At 44.7% G+C, this 15,167-nt stretch overlaps 1 protein-coding gene across 3 annotated transcripts in view; it reads left to right on the forward strand.

Annotated features, from left to right (window-relative positions):
* Window positions 1-4,211: 4,211 nt before the first annotated feature.
* The window catches only part of RGS8 (regulator of G protein signaling 8), a 76,013-nt gene continuing 65,057 nt past the window's right edge, over window positions 4,212-15,167 (forward strand). Inside the window, exon 1 of one of the 3 annotated variants that reach the window (XM_083507212.1) lies at window positions 4,212-4,698. In XM_083507212.1, coding sequence (XP_083363338.1) covers window positions 4,681-4,698 — 18 coding nt within the window. In that variant the 5' untranslated portion in view covers window positions 4,212-4,680. The remainder of the gene's footprint in view (window positions 4,699-15,167) is intronic. The other 2 variants (XM_083507213.1, XM_083507210.1) reach the window with 2 other exon arrangements.

A 15,167-nucleotide genomic window follows, 5' to 3' on the forward strand; every position in this document is an offset into this window, starting at 1 on the left:
TTTTAAAAGTATGGTTAGGACTGGAATAGTGGGGAAATAGCAGCTTCAGGTGGTGATTTTTGGTAGGGAAATGGTGGTGTGACAATCCTTCATAATTCACACTGCTCACTCCCTTGGGTCGGGTGAAGTAACAACAACAACAACAACAACAACAACAACAACAACAACAACAACAACAACAACAACAATTTATTATTTATACCCCACCCATCTGGCTGAGTTTCCCCAGCCACTCTGGGCAGCTTCCAATCGAGTGTTAAAAACAATACAGTGGTACCTCAGCTTAAGTACTTAATTCCTTCTGGAGGTCCGTTCTTAACCTGAAGCACCACTTTAGCTAATGGGGCCTCCTGCTGCCGCTGCGCCGCCAGAGCACAATTTCTGTTCTCATCCTGAAGCAAAGTTCTTAACCCGAGGTAATATTTCTGGGTTAGCGGAGTCTGTAACCTGAAGCGTATGTAACCTGAGGTACCACTGTACAGCAAGTCCCATTAGATGCTAGGAAGTGGGTTTGGGACTGCAACCCTTAAGCAGCGAAAGCCTCTCCATTTGGTGTGACTGTAAAACAGCTTCTGTGCTTGAATTACCTATTATTATTATTATTTATTAGTATTAATTAAATTTCTATGAGCACTTTCCTTTTTGCAGGCTGAGCCAATCTCATCTTTTTCTCATTCATTTTAAAACAAAACCTATTCATGCAACCAGGCTTTAATGGAGGGGGTTGTACTATTTTATTTGTGCATTCATGCTTTAGCTCAAAAACTAGATTTAATTTGAATTTAAAAAGAAAACAGAATAAAATTGGATGGGGATGGGGTGGACCATGCTGCAGGATTATAGTCAGGGCTGGCCCAAGATATATTGAGGTGAAGGACAACAGTGCTATTTTTCTAGAAAAAGAAGCGCCAGAACTCACAATGAACACCTCCCTTGTTCTCTTATTATGGCAATGGTGCCCACCTGAGAGGCACCGGAGTTGAGCTCTGGCTGAAAAAAAGCCCTGAGGGACAAGATGGCACCTTTCCCTATTCTATAGAAAAAAAGCCAGCCAGACTGGCAAGTAAACCTTACTTCAGCACTGGTGACAGAAAAGCATCCTTCACAGCACCTGAAGGCAGCAGGTGAGCTGAGGAAGCACTGCGTGGCCCACCTGGCACAAGCTCTTCCCTCCATCACCTCACACTCCTCAGCTGCCTCACCTGGCTGTGTACGCACAATCTCTTTAAGGGAGATTTGAAGCACATTCTTTCCCTCCAAGAATTCTGGGCACTGGAGCTTGTTAAGGGTGGCTGAGAGTTGTAACCCCGTGAGAGATAAACCACAATGTCCAGAATTCCCTGAGGGAAAGAAAGAAGGCACTTTGAAGGTACAGTGTTTACACAGCCTCTGCCTAACGGTAGGGCTGGGTATGGTAATGGCAGCGCAATGCAGGCAAAGTGAGGCAGAAAGTGAGGCTCATCAACAACTCCCTCATGGACCACTCATTCTGCTGATTCTCCTCTGCATTTTGCTCATCTACAATTGCATTTCAAAATATGCCACAAACCGTGTGTTGAGAAAAGATGGGAAGATGAGCTAGAAAACCAAACTGGAATGGGAGGGTCTCAGTGACACTGGCAGCTGATGAAAGCACAGGAAGTGGCTAGTATGGCAGCTGCCACAATGTCTGTGTTAGGACACAACGACTCCTTGATTCCCTACGCCCTCACTTTCAGAATGTAAGCTGCCATGAAACAGCAGTCTTTCTACACAATGCTGTGACGCTGTACATATCAACCAGGCACTCTATAATTGCCTGCCAGAGGGCTGAGACCGAGGGCTTTAAGCCTGTGTGTGGTTCCACTTAATATTTCCAAGGATATATATTTTCTTTAATTGCATTGTCGGGATTTAGAAACTCTGGGGAACTGCAATGTTTGTCAGTGATTGGGTCGTGTTTATGATTCTTGTGTTCATTCAAAGAGCCCTAAACCAGTGTTTCCCAAACTTTTTTGGGCAAAGGCACACTTGTTTGATGAAAAAAATCTCGAGGCACACCACCATTACAGCCCCGTGACGTCAGCGCGCAGCGTCACGCCGGGAGGGACGCACGAGTTTCAATTTTTTTTCCCTCCCCCTTGCCGGGGAACCTCCAAGCTTTGGGGGTGGGGGGGGGAGGAGGCAGCAAAGCGAGGGACTGAGGGACGGCGGCAGCTGAGGCGGCGGCGGCTGTTGTGGTGGTGGCGGCGATAGTGGGCGGAGGAGGGGGCGGCGGCGGGGCCGAGGTGGCCGGCGGCGGCGGGGGAGGCGGCGGGAGGAGCAGGAGGGCGGCCGAGGCCGGTGAGGGAGTAGGGTTGCCCGGGGCTTGAGGAGCCGTCGCCGGGAGTTGCTGCTGCTGTTGTTGCTGCTGCTGCCCGGACATGCCGGCCTCCTCCTCGTCCGCTGTCTCGCGCTCCTCCCTTTTGCGCGCGCTGCCCCGCCGCCGCCCCATTGGCCGGGTCCTGTCAGCTGATCCTGTGTTATTTCCTGTGTGTGTGTGTGAGGGGAGAATGGAGAGAGAAACCTCGGCACCACCACCGCGGAGCCGCCCCCGGCTCGACGCGGATCCTCGCCGCCGCCGCCCCGCCTCTCGCCGCCCGACTCGCCCGCCTCCCTCCCACGGCACACCAGCCAACGTCTCGCGGCACACTAGTGTGCCGCGGAACACCGGTTGGGAAACACTGCCCTAAACAACTTGGGTCCAGGAGCCAGAATTGGGATTCAAGACGACCTTAACTGAGCCCAAATTAACAAAATTAATTTCAATAGGGATAAATGTAAGGTTTTGCATTTAGGCAGGAAGAACCAGCTTACAAATATAAGATCAGCACCCAGCTTGCCAGCAGCACATGTGAAAAGGATCTAGGGGTTTTAGTAGACTACAAGTTTAACATGAGTCAACAGTGTGATGCAGCAACAAAAAAAAGCCAATTGTATTCTAGGCTGCATCAACAGACATGTAGTGTCCAGATCAAGGGAAGTAATAATACCACTCTATTCTGCCTTGGAATCCTGTGTTCAGTTCTGGATGCCACAATTTAAGAAGAATATTCACAAGCTGGAACATGTGCAGAGGAGGGTGACCAAGATTCCCAAGGGTCTGGAAACCAAGCCTTATGAGCAACAGTTGAGGGTTTGCAGTATGTTTAGCCTGGAAAAGAGGAGATAGAAATGAGATATGAAAACCACCTTCAAATTATCCGTTTGCGTTTCTTAGTGCAGAAAGTATTGATCTGATGTGTAGAGATCTTTCCTAGTCTGATTAATTCAAGATGGTTCTGGAAGCTTCTCTGTATGAAAGAAACAAGCAGAAGGCTCATGATGTTTGGGTTATTCCTTCCAAGAAGCTGAGTACAGCTGGCTTAAACTGGTTCTGTTATCTCTTCTGTCAAGGTCATGCTGACTATAAAAGTAAGGCCAGAAGGGGCCTGGGTTTCACTTTGTCTTTCTATCACTCTTCCTTCTGGTGTGATGTTCTGTAGATAGTATATATAGTGTTAAGGTTTAGACTTATTATAAGTTATTGTAAGTTTAAGTTAAGTCTGCTGCAATTGGATTTCTTATGGACAGTGCCAATCCTGAATGTATTAAATTTGTGACTATTATGCTCATTTGCCTTCAGCAGCAGTAAAGTTCTGCCAGATGAAATAAAATTGCCTCTGGTCTATTTTTTTTTTGGGGGGGGGGAATCCTGCAATGTGTTTACATTTTTACTCTGCTAACTATACACTGGAATCTGCTCTGGATCAATACTGAGTAGAATTTCACGACAGGTTATGGGCCCATAATGCCCCCCCCCCATAGGTTCCTGAGGCTGAGCAGAGTGTTGAGGAGGGCCGGCTGTGCGGTGCCGGAGTGTTTGCTGTGAATGAGCAAAGGAGTAGCTGTGCTGAAATGCTGGAGGAGGACAAGGAGGACCCGGAGAGTCTCCATGCCCGGTCAGAGGTTTTGAAGCGGCTGGAGCGGATGCCAGTTATGGTGATTTATGAGCCAGGTGGCTGTTGTGGAACAGCCTTGCAGCGCCAAGAAGCTGGAAGAGACTTGATTCCAGAGATGGCTGGTAGCGCTTGGTGCAGATGCAGCACTGGGAGGTATGGAGAGCCCAGAGGGGCCAGGAGCTGGCAGTGGTTTTACTGGCATGAAGCCATTCTGTTTCAGCAGACCTACTTACTAGAAGGGCAGCAACCCCCACAGCTGCTTGATTCAGGAAGTGACGTCCTGGCGTTTTTTCCTGCCTTGAAGTTTTGAGCTCTGTGATATTTTTTATGGCAATGTGCTTGATTGCCTGCTGGGTGGCTGAGCGCAGGCTTGGTTTATGTCATCCCTGGAGGAAGGCCACTTGGATGTATGGTGACCCTGGACACCCAGCAGAGGCAAACTGGGTGGCTGTTGGAGACGGGGAAGGTCTGAGTACCCATCTCCAACTTCTGCAGAGAGGCGGACTGTGTGCTGTCAGAGAACAGATTTATCTCTGGTGTGTGATTCTCTGGCCATCTCAGAATTTTTTTGGGCAATGCCAACAGCAGCAGTGAAGAGAAGCCTCAGTGTGAAGAGATGCGTCTATGGAGGCTTTCTGCTGTTGTTTCCTGTTCTGTTCTGGACATTCCCAGTGAGAAGACACTTTTACAGTGAGAAGGAGAAGGGAGACTGCTATGTTTAATGCTGAGAGATGTACCGGTAACCAGTGATCTGCGTTTAGTGGTTTTCCTGGGGGAAGCACTGATATCAATCCTAGGATGATAGTGGAACAGCTGTTTTTTGTGGTTGCTGGTGGTTTCTTAACAGCAACTGGTTTCTTAAGAGCAGCAGCAGTTCTGGTTCCATGCTGGACATTTTTCTGTCTTCAGTGTGCATGGAATGTGGTTTATTATGTTTGCCCCAGTTGTAAGAATTTCAATGCTGTAAATGCTAGTTTGTTGTTTAAATGCACATCTTTGTGCTGAAGGGCAGTAAAATTAGCTGTAGTCCTATCTTAAAGAATAAGGTGATTGATGAGGCCTTGATGAGGTTGGAAGGTGTCTTTAATGGTTTTATAACAGGTCATTTGCTGAGCCATGTTTTCTTTGGGTGAGCATCCCACATTGCAAACTTTTGGGGGGTATAAATCAACTGCAATAGTTTTGATTTGGAGTTTAACCTGTAAAATGTGAAATACAAAGTGTTTCTAACTTGTCAAATCAGGCAAAGGTGGGTCACTGGCTTGAGAAAGAGGAATATTTAATGTAATCTGTCTAATTGGTTTCTTTCCCCCAGTTCAAAGGGAGGGGCAAAGTTTTGCAAAAATCTCACAGGAGCTGGGCTACAGGCTGGATAAACTGTGAGGAAGGGGGAAGCTTGTGTTTTCTTGCTTAGCTATTTCCTCTGTTTAATGGTATGCATGCTTGCTGTTTGGATGTATGAATACTTTTTATTTATAGGGCTTTCTCTGAATTGGAGCTGGGCTGTTCTGAAGTTGTGCCTGTTTTTTGCTGAGGCGAGGTGTGCAGTTTCTGAGTGGCTTGATAGTTTTGCAGCTTTGTGAGGGAAATCTCACGCTGTGTTATCGGTGGTTTATTTTCCTGTTTTGGAATGCAGGGCTGCCTAGAACCAGCTCAGGATGAGTTTTTGGTATCCTGTTATTTCCTCAAGATGTTTCGCCCCCCTGCTCTGGAGGATAGGACTCAAACCAATGCCTTCAAGTTACCAGAAAGGAGATTCAGGAAAACCTTTCTGACAGAGTGGTTTTACGGTGGAACCATCTCCCTCAGAAGGTTGTGGACTCCTCTTCTTTAAGCAGCGGTTGGATGGCCATCTGTCATGGGTGCTTTAGTTGAGATTCCCAATCAGACAACATTTGCAGGTTTTTGAAATGGTTCAAAATGCTGCAAAAGCTGTTGTCCAGAGGTTAAAGTGGGACGAGTTGTTCACACTGTTTCAAAACGCATTCAGATCTCTGAAGGAAAATATTACTTTGCTTGTCTCTGTGAAAGGTGAAAGGTGGGGACATGTTAAAGTATTAAAATGTTGCCCTCCCCTTATCTACACAGAGAGGATATTGTTGGCATTCATGGAGAGAAAGGGTTATAACAAAGTGTTACATAGTGCACTTGTTAGCAGAAATCATAAAACAATGGCTATGCCTGTCTTGAAGCCATATTTTTAGAAAAAAATTCAACATTCCTGTCCTGAGTAAAAAAAATTGGTACGCTACATGCATTTCAGTGACTTCCAACCAAGTAACAATGTATAATTTAAAGCCCCCGCACCTTTAATCACTATTTTCCTTTTGCCTGCCTGCTCTCCTCTTTTTTCTATCAGTGCTCCCTGATGGAATGAGAAGTGACAAGCTGTAATTTTATTTTCTTCTTGGAATTCTGGTTCTGAATTGATAGAGAAGATTTAGTTCCAAGGGCTTCTCAGGATTAAATGACTCATTTGGATCTCTCTCTCTCTCTCTCTCTCTCTCTCTCTCTCTCCCTCTCCCTGTGTGTGTGTGTGTTGTTTCTTATTATGGGAAAGAGTTTGGGTACATCTCTTTAGTGAGATGACCTATGGGGGCATATGAAAATATCCTCAGGGATGTAATTTCAGAGGCCCTTGTAAGGACCCAAGACCTATTGGTTGGTTGTTTTCAAAAGCTCCCCCCCCCCCCATATATAAAATTTATAGTCAATTGTTCCTACTTCTAGCGTTCTGGTCAATGATGCCAAGACACTGGGGGTGAACTAATTGTAAACATGCCAGGCTACTTGCTGTTGTTGTTTTCACTGCTTTTATTTTATTTTTTACAAATACAACGAAGAGAGAAGAGATTGCAAACATCACCAGCTGGTATGAACAATAAGAATATTCAATCAATCCTAATTTAAACATATACACTACTATAAGCAGTCCCCTTGTACAAATCAGTATCTAAACAAGATGGATGATCAGCCATGCATTCAAACGTAGAAAGGGCAGTGAGATCTTCAGTTTCACATTGATTTATGATGTCTCTGCCCTGCCCCCTACGTATTGTGGACTATGGCCTACTGGAAAAGAAGAGGTTCAGAATAAACACGGCTTTGGGACCAAAAATGATTTGTGAAGGCAAATTTCCAAGTAAGACGGGCAGCAAACACCTTGGTTAATCTTCACTTTTGAAACATTAAGGTGCTGGTAGCCCTGAAAAGTTTTTGCCTTCCTTGGAGCTTGGCTTAGTTTTGCCTGAGTCATGGGGATGTGCATATTCTGCAAGCACCTTTTCTTCAACACACCTGATGCCTCCTTGTGGCTCATGTTTTGCCTGGATTGTACAGACTGAGCTGGTTGTAGCATATAAGGGTGAGCAGGTTTTCACTGGGGGAAAGGAATGGAGTTGACTTTGGTGGGGTAGGTGGGTGAGCCCTTATGGTTTTACTGTGGTTCAATGAACGAGGGGCCAACCAAGCCTTCTGGGCCCAGCAGTCTCCTCTGATGTTCCACCTGATCATGAGGCAGGAAGTTATTGGAATAGCCTTATTTCCAGCCACCTGGGGCCAGTCACATTTGTGGCAAATCCTTCTGCTGTCTTGCCCTGGGCAGAAAAATGCATCTAAGGCCTCTTTCACAAGTTCCATGAGGGTCCTGCAAAGTAATTCCTCAACCAGGGCGATGACAGCTTTGTGAATCCATCCTTTAATTTTTGTCTCCAAGGATTTATCACAAAACTAGGCCAGTCATGCGTCATAACTGCATTTGCTTCTGTTTAATTATGCCACATTAGTTAATCTTATTACCCCTTCAGGAACCAACATTTCTCCATGGAATAAATCATATTTTGTTTGCTTGCTCTGCATACCATCTACAGATTTTATGACATCAGTATTCCCTGGCTGACTGAGGGTAGTACCAGCTTCTGTCTAAATCAAAAGAACTTTCCAGTTGGTGTTGCATAAGAAATCCAGAACTGTGGAGCAATTTGCAGGAGAATTTAAGTATTATAGAATAATAGGATTGTAGTGTTGGAAGGGATCCCAAGGGTCATCTAGTCCACCCCCTGCAATGCAGGGATCTTTTGCTCAACATGGGGCTCAAATCCTTGACTCTGAGATTAGAAGTCTTGTGCTCGACTGTATTTACTAATATAAGCAGAAAGCAGCATACATACAGTCAATGATAGTCAGGCTTTTTAATGTAATATTTGCTGTATCTGACAAGAGTAACTAGATCTAGTAGCACACAGTCAGCAAATTTATTGATTACTTTGAACCGGAACTATTTGATTCTTTTTAGCAATCCCCCTTATACAAAACTATTTTGCTCTATTCAGGACCACATCTTCAGTATTCTTTGTTATCCAAATGGTAAAGGTAAAGGACCTTTGGACGGTTAAGTCCAGTCGAATTCAACTATGGGGTGCGGTGCTCATCTTCACTGTCTGCAGACAGCTTTTCAGGTCATGTGGCCAGCATGACTAAACTGCTTCTGGCTCAATGGAACACTGTGACGGAAGCCAGAGCGCATGAAAACACCATTTACCTTCCCGCCACAGAAGTACGTACCAATTTATCTACTCATGCTGATATGCTTTCAAACTGCTAGGTTGGCAGAAGCTGGGGCAAAGCAATGGGAGCTCACGCCGTTGCGCAGAGTCAAACTGCCAACCTTTCTGATCAGTTATGTTGTATGATTTTAGATGGAAGTTTCCTTTTATTCTCTATCATCCATCTATCATCCATTGTCAAGGCCTTTGACATTGATTGCAGTGGTATATATTCTACTCATTCTCTTTGGGAAAAGGTATCACCAGTATACTCTATAATGATATGTGAATTTAAGGAGCCATTAGATTTACAGCAAAAAAAAAAAATCCCTTTCCAGTCCCTTCACGTTGCTAACTGGGTCAGATGTCTCAGAGCCGAAGCTCAAGAGGCTATTAAAACAACTGTCACTTGAGAAAAGTCTCAAGGTGACACTTTGTTGTGAAAGCTGCACCAATGCTGCTGAGACTTTTGAGTTGTCACTTACAGATGTAAATGACATCAGTATTTCCTTCCTTTGGAGTGCTGTGACACTAGTCATGTTCCCTGAGCTCATTACTTAGAAAGTCATTAGGGTTTCTATATTTGCAGAGAAGTGTCATGTCTGTTTCTCGGACTAGACTTCTCTGAAAATCAAAGCAATTCAATTTTTAGAAGAAAAGTGCCCCATTAGAGAGAGATGTCTGGTTACTGAAGCTTTCCCTGGATCTGGGATCATCTACAATAGCAAACAAAACCTATACACTCTTTTAATTAAGGCTTTAAATTCTGTATATTGTATGGTTTTATTCTTAGTAAGTTGCTTTGAGACCCAGGTGACATGAAAAGCAGATTATAACAAATAAGCAAATAAATAAAAGCATATAATAGCATCAACCACCCTGCACCAGCTCATTTCTTTATTTGTTTTTGCATTTACATCTGACTTTTCTTCCTTAGAATTTAAGTTAGCATTCACAGTTACCCACCTCTTCATTTTATTTTCACAACAACCCTGTGAGGTAGATTGACTAAGAGACCGTGATTGGCGCAAGGTCACCCACTGAGCTTCATGACTGCTTCAAACTCCCAGGTCCTCATCCAATATTCTACACCAGGGTGGTCCTACCCACAGCCTGTTGGCTGCATGGGGCTCACAAGGGCTTTTTGGCGGCCCTCTGCAACATTCAATTAAAAAAATCTTAAAACCTTTTTAAAAATTGTGTCATGTATTGGTAACAAAAGCTCATACAGCTGTTTGTGAGTTAAATTTGTTTAAGAATTCAATATACTAAATCTATTAATTGTGCCTTTAATTATATATATTCAATTAAATCTATTAACTGTATATTAAATATATTATATTATTATATTATGCTACTGTATATTATATTCTATTACTGTGTATTAACTGTATATTAGCTATATTGCAAACACTTTTTTTACCAATATGGAAATTCAGTTCAGTGTGTGGCCTGTGGGTTCCATGTTGAAGTGCTCTTGCAGCCCACTTAGTAAGAAAAGTTGGACCGGCCTGCTGTACACCACTCTTAGAAATCATTTACATTTACATCCTGATCCAGCAAGTGAATGGATTCCCTTGATCAGTTGCAAGCCACACACAGAGACTTGAAGATGTGCAGTTGGCTGTGTCATGTGCCTTCACTGGCACCAGATGCTGTAGGCAGGGACAAGCGGCACAACTTTTGAAACAAAATGGTGGTAATATCACTTGTGCACTGAGAGTTGTTAGGAGACCCCTAGTCCTCCCAGAGCTATAGTTCCCAGAGTTCCCTGGGAAGAGGGATGGATTGCTAAACCACTCTGAAACCTGCGGCTCTGCGAGGGGAACTGGAGTCTCCTGGCAGCTCTCAGAAGCCTGAACAGTCTACATTTCCCAAGACTCTCTGGGGTTTAAACCATGACGGTTTAAAGTGCCATGATGTTGCTTTAAACCAGCATTCCCCAAATTTGGGTGTCTAGCTGTTTTTGGACAACAGTTCCCATAATCCCTGACCTTGTTAGCTAGGGATGATGAGATTTGCCGTCCAAAAACAGCTGGAGACCCAAGTTTGGGAAACACTGCTTTAAACATATGGTGCAAATGGGTCCTTGGGGTGTACCTGGGGAGACGGCCAGCTGCCTGAGAGTGTGTGGCCCCTAATGCAGGGTAGTCCCTTAAAATTCCTGCCAGCTCTCCATTTCAAAGTAGTAACCTGAATCACTACTGGCCATTCTCACAGCAGCATCCTCTTCCCCGAGGACTGTCCTGGTTTCTACAGAGCCTCCTCAGCTCAGCTCAGCTCCATCTCTTGTTCCTGGATGACATTTGTTCAAAATCAATCCCCTTCAAGCCCTGATCAGTCAAGCCCAAAGCCTGTCTGGAGGATGACACTGTGTAGACCCACTGAGCAGAATGACAACTGCATGGCAGAAACACCTGGCAGGCTGTGGACTTTGAACATACCCAGGTCTTTAGTTTGCAACTTGTCACTTCCCTCCCCCTTGGTACTTAATCTTGTGCTAATCCCCATTTTGTGCTTAATTAATCCATAGAATAATGTTGATTCTCTGCACCCCCCCTGGGTACCTGCTACCCTGGTTTCTAAAATAACGAATGCACAGAGATATTTTAACCCACCGTGAAGATGTTCATTTGGAAAACATTCCATCTCTCCCTTTCCCCCCTAAACACCATGTTCCTGTCAGTCTGCTGCTGTCACTTTGACAAGTTATGGTTTGCTATCGAAGTAGGGATGGCTTCTTGTTTACAACACATTGCAAAGTAACTGACAGTTATATTTTTAACAAGTAGCATTGAGAACATGGCAGACCTCTCCTAAACTGTGAGTAATTATGGGATGTCAGTACTGCTAATGGAGTTACCGTAAATGTTGTTTGGAATTGTAAAATGTTGGCACAAACCTCTCCCGCTTCACCAGCAGAAAGCTGCATCAGCTATCAGGACAGATATTCTGAGTGTCTCTTATACGTGTTTGTATGTCTTTTTATATGTTTGTATTGTCTTAAAATTTTTTGTAAAATCAATAAAAAATTTATATGGAAAAAAAAAGATATTCTGAGTGTCTCAATATTTCCTGGTGTTTGGGCTCTCTTTTATGCTAAATCTGGACCCTCACGACAGAGCTAAGTACAAGCTGTGCTAACTTTCTGAGCCAATATTCTGCACCAAGAGTTGCTGGATTCTGCAGTCTGCCTAAATCATGCAAGTTTTCAGATTTGTCTAGTTCTTCTACAAGACCTAGGGAGGAGTCTCAACCATTGCAAATCCTGCTTGGAAACCACAATGACTCAGGCTTGCAGGATTTCACATTGACTACAAGCTTTCAAATCTCTCTCTGCAGGCTCAAAGGCCAGAAATCATTTTCACTCTTAAAATTTGAGCTGTATGTTTATATAGCCAAGCTGTATTTTCAGACTCCAGGCACTGCTTCTCATCTGCAAAGTGGCATTAGAAGGACACAATCTGAAGGGAAAAAAGCAGTGGTGGGCAGGTGGGAGCAGAATTTCTCACAGAAATTGCTTAGAAAAATTCCTGCACATTTTGCTTTGTAACATTCCTTTTCAGAGGGCTAGATACATAGTTTTAAAAATAATAATAGCTCAGAACCCAGGCTCCCTACTGGAATGGACTCTGATGCAATTGCTACAGTTGCACCCTTATAGTCTGACCTTGCCCGCAACACTGGCAGGAGGGGAAGCGTCAAGGGTCCCTGGACTCTGTCAAGATTTGGCACGACTCGGCAGCCCAGATGCCAGAGGAAGAAGGAGCAGAGACAGGTTTGGGGATGGGTACCCAAGGCCCCATCAGGAAGTAGGGAGACTTTGACCAGCCAGAGGGAGGGGCTGAACAGGAGGAGGTTGTGGGATGAGAAACATGTAGCAGTCAAGTACAACATTCCCGGAAGGGACATGCTAGGGGATGCTCTGTACCAGCCAGGAGAAAACTTCCTGTTTCCTCCTGAGCTGGGACGGACTTCCTCTCTGCATGTGACTAGGTGTGGCCTAATCTGGCTAGGGGAGCACACGTTCTTCTCTTGCTCTCTCTCCTCCATTTTGCTTTTCCATGTGTTGGCAGAAGTGACTGCCTGTTCGCAGTCACTTAGGAACTAACTCCCTTATGGGATAGTTCCACATGTGTATATAGGCTTGTAACCTAAGTCTGCCTTCAGGGATCCAACTGTGAACTGAATGATTGTGAGCAAATTACTTTTATGTTGACTTTCATAAGGTGGTCGTGTCCATTCTTTTAAGAGGGACAAGAAGGGATCTTACCAGGAATCTACTATAGAGAGGCTCAGACGAGCCTGCAACAAGCAAGCCACTGTGCCTTCAAAAGGGGAATGTTTAAACTCTGCTAAGATATAGAACTTGCTAACACAAGTTAGGAAGAATATCATCAAACAATATCTCCTCTCCTGCCTCCCTGGACATTCCCACAGAAGTGGCATCAGAGCTGGAGGGAGAGGGACGTGTGCGCATGTGCAGCTGTCTCCCAGGATGAGAGAGTCCTGTCAATAAGCCCACTCCACTCTATCTATAAAAGACTGGCAGGAGGGGGGTGTCAACTGTTGGGGCATCTTTCAGGTTTCATTTGGTTAAGAACTTCTTGGAATCTTGACTTCTGGACTTTGTGTTTGCTGCGAAGCCTGGACTGCTATTAGTCTGAATGCTATTACAGTGGTACCTCGGGTTAAGAACTTAATTCGTTCCGGAGGTCCGTTCTTAACCTGAAACTGTTCTTAACCTGAGGTACCACTTTAGCTAATGGGGCCTCCTGCTGCCACTGCACGATTTCTGCTCTCATCCTGAAGGAAAGTTCTTAACCTGAGGCACTATTTCTGGGTTAGCAGAGCCTGTACCCTGAAGCGTCTGTAACCCAGGGTACCACTGTATCTCTTCCAACTAAAAGTTGCTGACTTTGGGACAGGAGCCTGACAGAATGAGGCCCCAGGGCAGGAATTCCAGGAGGGAAGTTCTAAGCAGGGAAAGGATAAGGCCAGAGTTGAGGAATCTGCGGCCCTCCAGGTGTATTTATGTTATATATAACATGTCTATACTGCCTCACATTTCCAAAGGAATCTCCAGGCAGTTTGCAACCTGTCTTAAATAAAACACTACAATATATCAGACACTACAGATGAGAATCATATACAAATACAATCATGATCCACATTTAAAGCAGCATGATTACAGGAAAACAAAATATTCTCTTGAAACGTAAAAAGAAAAATCAAATGCAAGAATGTGGCTAAACAGCTCAGTTGCTTCGAGCATGGTGCTGATAACACCAGGGTCACAACTTTGATCCCCATCTGGCAGAGGATTTCAACCTTTTTGAGTCCACGGCTCCCTTGACTGAACAGTTGGGCTGAATTTCCCTTCATCAGGAATGCAGCAGGAAGAAAAAGGGGACAAACCTCCCAAGGGAAAATAATCCCTTTTGCTTTTGTCGGAATTGGGGGGGGGGGCAGCCATGGAAGCCTTTGCCTAGCTATCTTTAGCGTAAACAAGCCTGTTTGTGAGAATGGTTTGCTCCCCTGGGACGATGGCGGATGCATATTTACGAAGGAAGTGGAAACTTCGACTTGTTTAGGGACATGAGCTGTTAGTAGCAAGGAGCTCTGTGCCAGCAGCCTTTTCAGAAAACTCCGCAAAGATTTAACTTCCAGGAGGATGTTAAAGGGAAGAAGGAAAGGGATATGGGAGTTTGCACGGAAGCTGGAGTAAATCCCAGCAGAAATGCTGAGTCAAAGTCATCTTCCACTTTGTTTCTTGACGGCTTAGCATCCTGATGAGAGATCCCATGTGAGAAAGGAACTTGCCCATCCATTTGTAAACACACGCATCTTTTCTTCAGCAAAGTCACCTCCTGAGAGTATTTTAGCTTGAAATGGGAAAGGGCCATAGCTCAGCGGCAAAACACCCAGGCTTCCTAACTGCTGAGTCCCCAAGCCTCCCAAGACAAGCATTTGGAGCCGAGTTTTCCAAACTTTTTATGTTGGTGACACACTTTCTAGACATGCATCATTTCGTGACACAGTAATTCAGTTTTACTAGGAAACTGGAGTTTAAACCAACCCCTTCCCAGCCCTGGGAGGAGTGCAGGGAGCGTTCACTCGACACGCCTACACACGGCAGCTGACACACTAACGTGTTGTGACACACAGTTTGGAAAGCTCTGATTTAGAATGTTAGACTTGGAACAGGAAGACTGAGATTTGAATTGCTACTCAAACTATGAAGTTCACTACAGAACTTCAACCCAACCTTCCTCACAGGGATATTGCGAAGGAAGGGCAAGATAAAAGTGAAAACAAAGAAACAACAACAACACTGTTAGGTGTTAAGAAGTCCTTGGCCTGGCAGCATCTTGTGATTTTTCTAATAGTGAAAGTAGGCAGCATGATTTTATGGGAGTTCACCTCTCATGCATTAACAAGGAGTCGAATGTAAGTCTTCATTTCATCTTGGTATGAGCTTTCACAGGCCAAAAGCCCACTTTGCCATGCGCCACACTTGTGTGGATGGACTATATCCAGCTATTTCTGGGAATGAAGAAACTGCAATAACGTTTGCGCCAGCTCTGAACGACAAAGGGGGAAGACATCAGAAGCGCTTTGCCATCCTCACAAAACCAGAAAGGCTCCAATGAAAAGATCCAGC

Source organism: Podarcis liolepis, assembly GCF_965112155.1.
Source record: "Podarcis liolepis genome assembly, chromosome: 6".
Taxonomy (NCBI): Eukaryota; Metazoa; Chordata; class Lepidosauria; order Squamata; family Lacertidae; genus Podarcis; species Podarcis liolepis.